At 46.9% G+C, this 14,027-nt stretch overlaps 1 protein-coding gene across 3 annotated transcripts in view; it reads right to left on the bottom strand.

Annotated features, from left to right (window-relative positions):
* Positions 1 to 14,027, bottom strand: part of LOC106575853 (chloride channel protein 1) — a 42,065-nt gene that overhangs the window by 16,000 nt on the left and 12,038 nt on the right. For all 3 annotated transcript variants that reach the window (XM_045700252.1, XM_045700257.1, XM_045700261.1), the window contains exons 2-7: positions 9,033 to 9,249; positions 8,794 to 8,925; positions 4,938 to 5,066; positions 4,645 to 4,778; positions 3,505 to 3,582; positions 2,316 to 2,394 (exon numbers count right to left, since the gene is read on the bottom strand). In XM_045700252.1, coding sequence (XP_045556208.1) covers positions 2,316 to 2,394; positions 3,505 to 3,582; positions 4,645 to 4,778; positions 4,938 to 5,066; positions 8,794 to 8,925; positions 9,033 to 9,249 — 769 coding nt within the window. The remainder of the gene's footprint in view (positions 1 to 2,315; positions 2,395 to 3,504; positions 3,583 to 4,644; positions 4,779 to 4,937; positions 5,067 to 8,793; positions 8,926 to 9,032; positions 9,250 to 14,027) is intronic.

Below are 14,027 nucleotides of genomic sequence, written 5' to 3'. Positions count from 1 at the left end.
AGAGAGATAGAGGGGTTAGAGGGAGAGTGAGGGATGTAGAGAGAGATAGAGGGGGTTAGAGGGAGAGAGAAGGCTGTAGAGAGAGAGGGGGTTAGAGGGAGAGAGAGGGATGTAGCGAGAGATAGAGGGGGTTAGAGGGAGAGAGAGGGATGTAGAGAGAGATAGAGGGGTTAGAGGGAGAGAGAGGGATGTAGAGAGAGATAGAGGGGGTTAGAGGGAGAGAGAGGATGTAGAGAGAGATAGAGGGGTTAGAGGGAGAGAGAAGGCTGTAGAGAGAGAGGGGGTTAGAGGGAGAGAGAGGGATATAGAGAGAGATAGAGGGGGTTAGAGGGAGGGAGAGAGAGGGATGTAGAGAGAGAGATAGAGGGGGTTAGAGGGAGAGTGAGGGATGTAGAGAGAGATAGAGGGGGTTAGAGGGAGAGAGAAGGCTCTAGAGAGAGAGGGGGTTAGAGGGAGAGAGAGGGATATAGAGAGAGATAGAGGGGGTTAGAGGGAGGGAGAGAGAGGGATGTAGAGAGAGAGATAGAGGGGGTTAGAGGGAGAGTGAGGGATGTAGAGAGAGATAGAGGGGTTGTTAGAGGGAGAGAGAAGGCTGTAGAGAGAGGGGGGTTAGAGGGAGAGAGAGGGATATAGAGAGAGATAGAGGGGGTTAGAGGGAGGGAGAGAGAGGGATGTAGAGAGAGAGATAGAGGGGGTTAGAGGGAGAGTGAGGGATGTAGAGAGAGATAGAGGGGGTTAGAGGGAGAGAGAAGGCTGTAGAGAGAGAGGGGTTAGAGGGAGAGAGAAGGCTGTAGAGAGAGAGGGGGTTAGAGGGAGAGAGAGGGATGTAGCGAGAGATAGAGGGGTTAGAGGGAGAGAGAGGGATGTAGAGAGAGATAGAGGGGGTTAGAGGGAGAGAGAGGGATGTAGAGAGAGATAGAGGGGGTTAGAGGGAGAGAGAGGGATGTAGAGAGAGATAGAGGGGTTAGAGGGAGAGAGAAGGCTGTAGAGAGAGAGGGGGTTAGAGGGAGAGAGAGGGATATAGAGAGAGATAGAGGGGGTTAGAGGGAGGGAGGGAGAGGGATGTAGAGAGAGAGATAGAGGGGGTTAGAGGGAGAGTGAGGGATGTAGAGAGAGATAGAGGGGGTTAGAGGGAGAGAGAAGGCTCTAGAGAGAGAGGGGGTTAGAGGAGAGAGAGGGATATAGAGAGAGAGATAGAGGGGGTTAGAGGGAGGGAGAGAGAGGGATGTAGAGAGAGATAGAGGGGTTAGAGGGAGAGTGAGGGATGTAGAGAGAGATAGAGGGGGTTAGAGGGAGAGAGAAGGCTGTAGAGAGAGAGAAAGGGGTTAGAGGGAGAGAGAGGGATGTAGAGAGAGAGATAGAGGGGGTTAAGAGGGAGAGAGAGAGGGATGTAGAGAGAGATAGAGGGGTTAGAGGGAGAGAGAGGGATGTAGAGAGAGAGATAGAGGGGGTTAGAGGGAGAGAGAGGGATGTAGTGAGAGAGAATAGAGGGGGTAAGAGGGAGAGAGAGGGATGTAGAGAGAGATAGAGGGGGTTAGAGGGAGAGAGAGAGGGATGTAGAGAGAGATAGAGGGGGTTAGAGGGAGAGAGAGAGGGATGTAGAGAGAGATAGAGGGGGTTAGAGGGAGAGAGAGGGAGAAGGATGTAGAGAGAGATAGAAAGTGGTAGGAATGACATGGAGAGGTATTCAGAAAGGTAGAGCAGGGGTTAAAGAGGAGGATAGGATTGTGAGAGTGGTATAGAAAGAGGTGTAGTGAAGGAGTGATAGTGGTGTAGAAAGAGGTGTAGTGAAGGAGTGATAGTGGTATAGAAAGAGGTGTAGTGAAGGAGTGATAGTGGTATAGAAAGAGGTGTAGTGAAGGGGTGATAGTGGTATAGAAAGAGGTGTAGTGAAGGAGTGATAGTGGTGTAGAAAGAGGTGTAGTGAAGGAGTGATAGTGGTATAGAAAGAGGTGTAGTGAAGGAGTGATAGTGGTATAGAAAGAGGTGTAGTGAAGGAGTGATAGTGGTATAGAAAGAGGTGTAGTGAAGGGGTGATAGTGGTATAGAAAGAGGTGTAGTGAAGGAGTGATAGTGGTGTAGAAAGAGGTGTAGTGAAGGAGTGATAGTGGTATAGAAAGAGGTGTAGTGAAGGAGTGATAGTGGTGTAGAAAGAGGTGTAGTGAAGGAGTGATAGTGGTATAGAAAGAGGTGTAGTGAAGGAGTGATAGTGGTATAGAAAGAGGTGTAGTGAAGGAGTGATAGTGGTGTAGAAAGAGGTGTAGTGAAGTACAGCAGAGAGGTCATAGTGTAGTGGCTAGGGAGTGATACAGTACCTCCTAGAGGAGTGCCGAAACAGCAGCCCACCCCCACGGCACAGCCCACTGTCAGAATGTCTGTGTAACCACAGGGGTTCTACTGACACAGAGAAGAGAGGGAGGAGAGAGGAGGAGAGGGAGGGAGGGAGGGGAGGCGAGAGACAGAGGTAGAAAATACAGAACAGCACAGCAGAGAACCGCCAAACCAACCAAGCTCACCAGAGAGTCACACAAGCCCTGAACAAATCATCAAAATAGACAGAGACAGAGAGAGACCAGACAGACAGAACAGGCTGTCTAGTCAATAGGACAAAATGCTCAGGCCATTGCAGATAGAATTACTTACACCTAGCAATATTCATTATTCATTACACAGTTATTTCCATTCTATACAATACATTTCTATCTGTAACATTCTATGCATTGCACCCCACTGCTCCATAACCCCCAGGTCTCCAGAGGTGCATGTAGGGATATGTGGGCGGGACTTGCCTCCCACGGGGGCAGCGAAGCAGGTGGCCACTCCCACAGCACACGCACATACCAGCAGGTCCTGGTTATGGGCACTACTCTGGGGGCAGGGGTCCACGGAACAAACGAGAGAGGGGAGAGGGAGTAGGAGAGGAGAGGAAGGGGAGAACATGGGAGGCAGGGATGGAGAGGAGATGTGGGAAGGGAGAGAGGGAAGAGCGAGGGGAGGGGGGAGACAGAGACAGTCACGGGAGGTCAGTGTTAATACACATGCCAGACATAACCATCACACTATTAATACACAGACAATGTGTGAGAGACTGCTGAGCCTAAACAAAGACACGAGGGAAGGAGGGAGAGAAAGAGACAGAGAGACACAGAGAGTGAGACAGAGAGAAGAGAGAGAAAGAGAGAGACAGAGGGGAGCGAGAGAGAGAGAGAGAGAGAGAGGGGCGAGAGAGAGAGCGAGAGAGAGGGGAGAGAGAGAACGAGAGACAGGGGAGAGAGAGAGAGAGAGAGAGAGAGAGAGAGAGAGAGGGGAGAGAGAGAGTCATAACAGCAACAAGAACAAGAGTTGTGAGACTTAAAAAAGACGCAATTAAGAGGTCAGACATGACAGAGTGACAGCCTCACAGCCACATTAAATATTACTGTTATTACTCAGGTCAAAGGTCATGCTAGTGAGAGTGGGGGTTGCTGGGAGTTATAGTTTGTTCTGGTTAGGGCTTCGGCTTACCTCATACACTCCAGAGAAGATGGACATGATTTTACTCAGCACAGCAGCACAGATACTGGCAATGTGGACGAAGGGACCCTAGGAAGCACGGGAGGGAGGAGGACAAAGTCAGTCACACACTTGAGGTAGAAGTTGCCCTTCTCCAGTCTCCACAGATCTAGGATCAGATTACCCTTAATCCTAATTCTTAACCATTAGGGGGATGAGAAAATACCTGACCTGATCAGTGGTTGGGAAAATCTCCTGCTACCCACAGAGACAAAGAGCACAGAGGTAGACCCACCATACACATGATCTGCATAGACATGGACAATTTGCTCTGACTTGAATTCTCAACTGGGACACATTGTATCAGCAAAGATGAATCATGTTATAATTGCTATGTTTGACAGTTGACCAGCCTCCATAAAGGGAAAATGTTGAGGAGTTGAGTACATTTGTCGAGGAGTTGAGTAAATCGTTTCTGTCCCACAAGGGGTGGAGGAGAAAACACGACAGAAGATGATTTATTATACTACTCACTGGGAGAGAAGGAGACAGAAAGGAGGAGAGAGGGAGGGGAGATATGGTAAGGGAGGAAAGTAAGGAAAGAGAGGAAGAGGAAGGGAAGAAGCAGAGAGATAAAAGAGGGTGAGAGAATAGATACAGAGAGAGAGTTAGAGAAAGAGGTCAGAGAGAGAGAGAGAGAGAGAGAGAGGTCAGAGAGATAGAGAGCAAAAGAGGTCAGACAGAGAGAGAGAGAGAGAGAGAGAGAGAGTGAGAGAGAGAGAGAGGTCAGAGAGATAGAGAGCAAAAGAGGTCAGACAGAGAGAGAGAGAGAGAGAGAGAGAGAGAGAGAGAGAGAGAGAGAGAGAGAGAGAGAGAAATAGCGAGAGAGAGAGAGAGAAGGAGAAAGGGATGGAGGGAGAGAAGGACGGGGAGAGAGAAAGAGAGCGAGAGAGAGGAAATGAGAGAGGGAGAGAGAGAAAGAGGTCAGAGAGAGAGAGAGAGAGAGAGAAAGAGGTCAGAGAGAGAGAGAGAGAGAGAGAGAAAGGGATGGAGGGAGGGAAGGACGGGGGGAGAGAGAAAGAGAGCAAGAGAGGAAGTCAGAGAGGGAGAGAGATAATACTAGTAATTGGAAGAGGAGAGGAGTAGGTTCACCTCTTTCCCCACGGGCATGCCACTGCCCAGGCCGGCGGTCAGCCCGATGACTTTGGCCACAAAGGCTTTAAGAGTTAGATACTCCTTCAACACCACCCCTCGCAGAATGGTCTTCAGCTCTGGAATACCAGAACCTACATGAGACAGAACAACAGAGAGAATGTTGGAGAAAAAGAGTGATTGATAGGTAGATCCTGGAAACAGAGCAGTTATATCCCACTTATGTACTTTTGGGCAACCAGGTGGGAGAAAGAGATGGAGATAAGGAGAGCAACACTATGTTCAGTACCTACCTATGGCCTGAGGGGCGACTATGTTGCAGAAGAGAGAGGCGAACATGACGAGGACCATGGGGTAGACGACCCAGGCCAGGTACTGTATCAGGACATTCCCCCTCAGCTCCCCGTGCATCCACTTATACGCTGGGAGAGGGGAGAGAGGAGGAGGAGGAAGAGGGGAGAGAGGAGGACGAAGAGGGGAGAGAGGAGGAAGAAGGGAGAGAGGAGGAGGAGGAGGAGGAGGAAGAGGGGAGAGAGGAGGAGGAGGAGGAGGAAGAGGGGAGAGAGGAGGAGGAGGAAGAGGAAGAGGAAGAAGAGGGGAGAGTGGAGCAGTGGTTACACTCTTAGAAAAAAAAGGTTCTATCTAGAACCTAAAACAGTTCTTCAGCTGTCCCCATAGGAGAACCCTTTGAAGATCCCTTTTTGATTCCAGGTAGAGTATAACCCTTTCCACACAGGGTTCTATATGGAACCAAACGGGTTATACTTGAAACCAAAAAGGGTTCAACCTGGAACCAAAAAGGGTTCTTCTATGGGGACAACCAAAGAACCCTTTTGGATCCTTTTTTCTGTGTGTAGCGCAGGGAAGAGCAGGGAAGAGTGTAGAGCAGGGAAGAGTGAAGAGCAGGGAAGAGTGTAGAGCAGCGAAGAGCAGGGAAAAGTGTAGAGCAGGGAAGAGTGTAAAGCAGGGAAGAGCAGGGAAGAGCGTAGAGCAGGGAAGAGTGTAGAGCAGGGAAGAGCAGGGAAGAGTGTAGAGCAGGGAAGAGCAGGGAAGAGTGTAGAGCAGGGAAGAGCAAGGAAGAGTGTAAAGCAGGGAAGAGCAGGGAAGAGTGTAGAGCAGGGAAGAGTGTAGATCAGGGAAGAGTGTAGAGCAGGGAAGAGCAGGGAAGAGTGTAGAGCAGGGAAGAGCAGGGAAGAGCATAGCGCAGGGAAGAGCAAGGAAGAGTGTAAAGCAGGGAAGAGCAGGGAAGAGTGTAGAGCAGGGAAGAGTGTAGAGCAGGGAAGAGTGTAGAGCAGGGAAGAGCAGGGAAGAGTGTAGAGCAGGGAAGAGTGTAGAGCAGGGAAGAGTGTAGAGCAGGGAAGAATGTAGAGCAGGGAAGAGTGTAGAGCAGGGAAGAGCAGGGAAGAGTGTAGCGCAGGGAAGAGCAGGGAAGAGCATAGCGCAGGGAAGAGCAAGGAAGAGTGTAAAGCAGGGAAGAGCAGGGAAGAGTGTAGAGCAGGGAAGAGTGTAGAGCAGGGAAGAGTGTAGAGCAGGGAAGAGCAGGGAAGAGTGTAGAGCAGGGAAGAGTGTAGAGCAGGGAAGAGCAGGGAAGAGTGTAGAGCAGGGAAGAGGGTAGAGCAGGGAAGAGCATGGAAGAATGTAGAGCAGGGAAGAGCAGGGAAGAGTGTAGAGCAGGGAAGAGCATAGAGCAGGGAAGAGCAAGGAAGAGTGTAAAGCAGGGAAGAGCAGGGAAGAGTGTAGAGCAGGGAAGAGCATAGAGCAGGGAAGAGTGTAGAGCAGGGAAGAGTGTAGAGCAGGGAAGAGTGTAGAGCAGGGAAGAGCAGGGAAGAGTGTAGAGCAGGGAAGAGCAGGGAAGAGTGTAGCGCAGGGAAGAGGGTAGAGCAGGGAAGAGCATGGAAGAATGTAGAGCAGGGAAGAGTGTAGAGCAGGGAAGAGCAGGGAAGAGTGTAGAGCAGGGAAGAGCAGGGAAGAGTGTAGAGCAGGGAAGAGTGTAGAGCAGGGAAGAGCAGGGAAGAGTGTAGAGCAGGGAAGAGTGTAGAGCAGGGAAGAGCAGGGAAGAGTGTAGAGCAGGGAAGTGTGTAGAGCAGGGAAGAGCAGGGAAGAATGTAGAGCAGGGAAGAGTGTAGAGCAGGGAAGAGCAGGGAGGAGTGTAGAGCAGGGAAGAGCAGGGAAGAGCATAGCGCAGGGAAGAGCAAGGAAGAGTGTAAAGCAGGGAAGAGCAGGGAAGAGTGTAGAGCAGGGAAGAGTGTAGAGCAGGGAAGAGTGTAGAGCAGGGAAGAGTGTAGAGCAGGGAAAAGCAGGGAAGAGTGTGAAGCAGGGAAGAGCAGGGAAGAGTGTAGAGCAGGGAAGAGTGTACAGTCGTGGCCAAACGTTTTGAGAATGACACAAATATTAATTTCCACAAAGTTTGCTGCTCAGTGTCTTTAGATATTTTTGTCAGATGTTACTATGGAATACTGAGGTATAATTACAAGCATTTCATACGTGTCAACAGGCTTTTATTGACAATTACATGAAGTTGACGCAAAGAGTCAATATTTGCAGTGTTGACCCTTCTTTTTCAAGACCTCTGCAATCTGCCCTGGCATGCTGTCAATTAACTTCTGGGCCACATCCTGACTGATGGCAGCCCATTCTTGTATAATCAATGCTTGGAGTTTGTCAGAATTTGTGGGTTTTTGTTTGTCCACCCGCCTCTTGAGGATTGACCACAAGTTCTCAATGGGATTAAGGTCTGGGGAGTTTCCTGGCCAAACTGAAGCAGCAGACTTTGTGAAAATTAATATTTGTGTCATTCTCAAAACTTTTGGCCACGACTGTAGAGCAGGGAAGAGTGTATAGCAGGGAAGGTCAACATCTATACATCTATACATTTCAACATCGTCTCCACAGTGACCGTACGTACATATCCCAACCAGAAGCCATGGATTACAGGCAACATCCTCACTGAGCTAAAGGCTAGAGCTGCTGCTTTCAAGGAGCGGGACACTAATCCAGATGCTTAGAAGAAATGCCACTACGTCCTCCGACGAACCATCAAACAGGCAATACAGGACTAAGATCGAATCCTACTACACTGGGTCTGACGCTCGTCGGATGTGGCATAGTACATCACTGGTGACGAACTCCCTTCCATCCAGAACCTCTATACCAGACGGTGTCAGAGGAAGGCCCCAAAAATTGTCAAAGACTCCAGCCACCATAGACTGTTCTCTCTGCTACCACACTGCAAGCAGTCCCGGAGCACCAAGTCTGGGACCAAAAGGCTCCTGAACAGCTTCTAACCTGAAAGCCATAAGACTGCTGAACAGTTAATCAAATGGCTTCCCAGACTATTTACATTGACCCCCTTTATTATTTATTTACAGTTTTTTTTACATTGACTCTTGCACTGGCTAAATGTACACTCACTAGACTCTACCCACACACTCACACATACTACACTGACACTCCAACACACACACACACACACACACACACACACACACACACACACACACACACACACACACACACACACACACACACACACACACACACACACACACACACACACACACACACACACACACACACACGCTACATAAGCTCACACATACAAACATATTGACACCACACACACACACTCACACATAGATGCACTTTCATACTCTTCACATACACTGCTGCTACTCTGTTTATTATATATCCTGATTGCCTAGTGACTTTTACCCCTACCTACCTGTACATACAGTACTACCTTGATGACCTCAACTACCTGGTTGCCCTGCACATTGACTTGGCACTGGAACTCCTTGTATTTGGCCTCGCTATTGTTCTCATTGTCTTATTATTTCCTTTTTTCAGCAAATATGTATCTTACTTTTTAACTCTGTATTGTTAGGATTGGGCACGTAAGTAAGCATTACTCTGTAAAGTCTACACCTGTGGTATTCTGCGCATCTCACTAATAACATTTTATTTGACTTTATTTGACTTACCTAGGCGGTAGGGACAGAGGGTTGACTTGGAATTGGGTAGCAGGCCTAAATTGAGGTCAAATAGCTTATGATATTGATCATCTGTTTTTATCCTGTCTTGTATGGCCATCTAGTGAGGGTACCTGGCCTGCTACAGCCACAGTGGATTATGGGGACTGTAGTCATGTACCTTGTAAGCTCTTGGCACTGGTGTAGTCCATGCTCCAGCTGACCAGGGCCATGGTGAGTCCCAGCAGCACCAGGAAGATCCAGTCCTCCCCCAGCTTGGTCACGATGTACCGCTGTATACGAGCCACACAGTCTGGAACAACACAATAAGTTATATTACTGTATGTGTTTAGGCCTCAATATAACTTTTACCAGGGGTTATTTACAGTGATGTAGCTAGAACTAGTCCTTGTCTCTCACCTTGGCATTTGGAGTAGGGGCGGGGCTTCTTTGTGGAGGAGGTGTGGCTGAGATATGACTCCATGGTGACTGTGTTGTGATGTCGTTGGCCACGTCCCCGTCTGGCGTTGACAATGTTGTTTTCTCCTTTCTGCCTTCTCCATTGTCTCTCTGTCAGCAGCCGTGTGGCTTCCCGTCTGGCTAAGCTACCGAGTTGTTCCCTGTACTCCCCATAGAGCTGGGCAGAGGAAAGACTACATTACCCAGGAAGTAATGTTGAATCTACATTATATTACCCAGCTGTCCCATGGACCTGGACAGAGCAGGATACCACATATAATTACCAAGATCAATAGATCTTACCAGAGATAGAGCAAAGACTATATAGTATTACCCAGAAACCCTTGCAGTTTCCTGGACAGAGCAGACTTCATTACCCAGAAAGCCTTCTAGTTCTCTTCATTACCAAGAGGCTCCCTAGAATCAGAGGAAATTAAAAGGGGGATCATAAAATGGAGCCTGAATCCGGCACAGTGGGATAGCTGGAGATAACGATGTAGAGAGGGAATGTGCGGCGTGTCTGTAAGGGATACACACCAACCTGAATACCCTGCCGCAGGCCAGAAATAGACAAAACGGGCCAAGAGATTGGAAAAACCCCTCCCTGAGTGGAAGCTGGGCTGGACAGGAGCCAGGTTGCCAGAGGAAGAGATTCCAGGAAGACAGAACATGCCACACCTTCCTCTTCCAACACGCATGCACGCATGTACTCAGGCACGCACGCAGACAGAGAGAGAGAGAGAGAGAGCGACAGACAGACAGACAGACAGACAGACAGACAGACAGACAGACAGACAGACAGACAGACAGACAGACAGACAGACAGACAGACAGACAGACAGACAGACAGACAGACAGACAGACAGACAGACAGACAGACAGACAGACAGACAGACAGACAGACAGACCCAGGAAGGTTGATACACTTAGAAGCTGCTCTAGGATCAGCTTTCATCACCCTACTGCTAATTAACCTATACAGGCTATAAAACACACCTGGCCTTGGACCTGTGCTTCAAGACAACCACTAAGTTGCAACGCATGAGTCTAAATCAGTGGAAGAACTAAACAACTGGCGCCAGACAGTCCTGTATCAGGTTCTCACAGGAGAGGAAAGCTGAGGCAACCAACCAACCAGGAGGCCTACTGACAACCATGTCAGATGATACCAGAGTTGTGGTCAAATCCAATTTGATTTGATAGGAGAATTTATATTGAATTCAATTCGAATTTCAACAATCTTCAAGTTTGGACTGTTGGAATTAGAATTTAATTGAAATTGTAAAAACATTTCATCTTTAGAAATGAATATGAATTCAATGTTTGTACATTTCCCAGTTAAAGTACAAAATTGACAGCATGATTTGTTTGAAATAATTTCAACTTGTATTTCTAGATTTCCAGTATAGCTAAACTGTTAAATTGGAACGAATTAAGTTGGAATTGGAATTCAAAGACTGACCTGGAATTAGATTGGAATTTGTGGAATTAACCGGAACCCTGGCTGATACAGGTGCAAATGTTGTTCATTTCAAAACGGCTTTGTATATTTATGCATAGAAAAATCATTAACGTTGTGACACTCTAGTGATTTGTGTTTCACTGTTTACCCACCTCACCTGTGTTTGTCATCTGTTTCTAGGGGCAATGTCTAGGCTAATTTGAGGGATTCATTTTTGGTAAACAATAAACGGTCAACAACAATACCGCTGAACTGCCTTGTGCAATGTTTCACCTTGGTTTAACCTCTCTTGACTCATTCCCCATAGGGACCCTTCCCTATACCCTAATAGGGTGATGGAATTACAGGCTATAGTGAGGCTGGTGTTAAACACATCTAATGTTGCCCACTGTTCTTGAACACACCTCTTAAAATGTATTTTTATGTTTTTAAAGTCCTATAGCAAATGTTACTGCAAGTGAGCAAGCTACCTCTACTATCTGTTCATTCCTATTCAAAACAACACTGTATTATATCCAGAGGCTTATGGACTGCCATGCAACAAGCATTTACTCAGTTGTTTTCATTCTGACACTTACACTGTAATAGCTGTACTAACAGTGGATCTATAATTAATTAAGATAAAAAACAAGTAAAACACTGATGTCTTGCCAGGGCAAGCTGACTTAAATGTTCCCTCTCTTCAGGAAGCAATAGACATTATGCTGTATTGATCACATGAACATACAGTAAGTACACATACTTTTGGTCCCCTAAAACGGGGGACGAAGTACAAAAAGTTCTGTTCTTTTTACACTGTTCAGCGGATATGGATGAAAACACCCTCATATTAAAGCTGACATTCTGCACTTTAACCTCCTAGTAATTGTATCATTTCAAATCCAAAGTGCTGGAGTACAGAGCCAAAACAACAAAACATTTGCTACTGTCCCAATACTTTTGGAGCTCACTGTATAACCCCTCAAAAGATACACACGCATTTAACAGCTTAAGATAAATATATAATGTTGTTGCATACAGTACCTGTTCTGTGTCTGCTTTCTTGGGCATTCTTTAATGGGACTGTTCTCTCCCTGTCCTACAGTTTTATATGTGACTGTAATACCAGGTCAACACTAAACATTAACAACACAACACTATCAATCTGGGATGAACAAACAGGCAGGACTGGCAAAAAAAGAGGAACCTGGGGAGTGATGACAAAAAGGAGAGGGGGAGACAGAGGGTGAGAGACAGACAGTACGATAGATCGAGAGATCAAAAGATAAGACACGGAATGAAAGAATGAATAATCAACCACAGAGAGAAAAGAAAGTGTCATCATCACAGTATCTCTCTCTAGAGAAAGAAAGAGAGAGATAAAGAAAGAGAGAGACAGCGTGAGAGAGAGTCTGAGACCTGTGATACATCTATTACTGAGAGCCTGTCACTCTCCATCTGTCAGCCTGTGTTTGTCATGTGACCCTGTGTGTGGAGTCATACAATGTACACTCCACTCAATACACTGATAACACATTCACTACTATTCCACACACATATTCACCATTCCAAAGGACTCAATACGCACAGAGCCAGAGAGAAACTAGCTCAGGGTTTAATCCTACCTATTTAAAAAAAATATTTATGAAATACATACAAGTGGTATCCAAGAAACACTAACATCAAAGGCAACCTGATGTGGGAGTTGTAAGGGCCTCTATGTGCCTCAACTAGACGTTTAACAATCAATCAACATGTACATCAATAACAACACTGAACGGAAGGAAGAGAGGAGGTATAGAACAGCTTAGAATGAACGCGGAAGACACTTTCTAATGACTTTAGGGAGTGGAGAGCAGGAGAGAGGGAAAGAGAAGTAGAGAGAGAGAAAGAGGTAGAGAGGGTAGAGAGCGACTCTGGGAGCGAGACAGAGGGGGGGTGTAGAGAGAGACTCAGGGAGAGACAGAGAGAGAGAGACAGACAAAGAGAGAATCAGGGAGAGAGTGAGAGGGGTAAAGAGAGACTCAAGGAGAGAGTGTGTGTGTGAGAGAGAGAGAGAGAGAGAGGGGGGGGGGTAGAGAGAGACGCAGGGAGAGAGAATGAGAGAGAGAGAGAGAGAGAGAGAGAGAGAGAGAGAGAGAGAGAGAGAGAGAGAGAGAAAAATCAGGGAGAGAATGAGAGAGGTTAGAGAGAGATGTTAGTGTAATATTTACTGTTCACTTTTTATTGTTTATTTCCCTTATGTTTATCCATTTCACTTGCTTTGGCAATGTAAACATATGTTTCCCATGCCAATAAAGCCCATTGAATTGAATTGAATTGATCGAGAGAGAGGGGGGATAGAGAGACTCAGAGAGAGAGAGAGAGAGAGAGAGAGAGAAAGAGAGAGAGAGAAAGAGAGATAATATATTTCACTTGATTTGGCAGTGTAAACATATTTTTCCCATGCCAATAAAGCCCCTTGAATTTAATTGAGAGATAGAGAGCGAGAGAGAGAGAGAGATAGAGATAGAGAGCGAGAGCGAGAGAGAGAGCGAGAGAGAGAGAGAGAGAGAGAGCGACAGACAGACAGACAGACAGACAGACAGACAGACAGACAGACAGACAGACAGACAGACAGACAGACAGACAGACAGACAGACAGACAGACAGACAGACAGACAGACAGACAGACAGACAGACAGACAGACAGACAGAGGGGTAGAGAGAAACTCACAGAGAGAGTGAGAGCTGCTAACAGATTCAGAGAGTGAAGGGCAGGGTGACATTCAGAGTTAATTAAAAAATAATAATAACCACAGATTCCTGGGTCCCTGGTGAGTGTGTGTCTGTGTGGTGCCCCATGTCCTAATCTCTGTATCTGTCCGTCAGTGACTGGGTCAGATTATATTATTAACCTTGTGTCCCAAGACAGATACTGTCAGGGCTATATTGTCAGGGCTGACCACACATGCACACACACACACACACACACACACACACACACACACACACACACACACACACACACACACACACACACACACACACACACACACACACACACACACACCCCCTGTATAAAATCATTGGCTCCAATAACAACACTCCCATAACAATTCAGAGCATCCAAGTAAACGCTAACACTGTTTTAGGACTTCACCTATAAGGATAACCACACTGTTTTAGGACTTCACCTATAAGGATAACCACACTGTTTTAGGACTTCACCTATAAGGATAACCACACTGTTTAGGACTTCACCTATAAGGATAACCACACTGTTTTAGGACATCCCCTATAAGGGTAAAACCACACTGTTTTAGGACATCCCCTATAAGGATAACCACACTGTTTAGGACTTCATCTAGAAGGATGACCACACTGTTTTAGGACATCCCCTATAAGGGAAAACCACACTGTTTTAGGGCATCCCCTATAAGGATAACCACACTGTTTTAGGACTTCGCCTATAAGGATAACCACACAGTTTTAGGACATCCCCTATAAGTGTAAAACCACACTGTTTTAGGACA

Source organism: Salmo salar, chromosome ssa02, assembly GCF_905237065.1.
Source record: "Salmo salar chromosome ssa02, Ssal_v3.1, whole genome shotgun sequence".
Classification (NCBI taxonomy): Eukaryota; Metazoa; Chordata; class Actinopteri; order Salmoniformes; family Salmonidae; genus Salmo; species Salmo salar.
The sequence above is the reverse complement of the archived record's forward strand: the minus strand, read 5'-3'. Positions and strand labels throughout refer to the sequence as shown.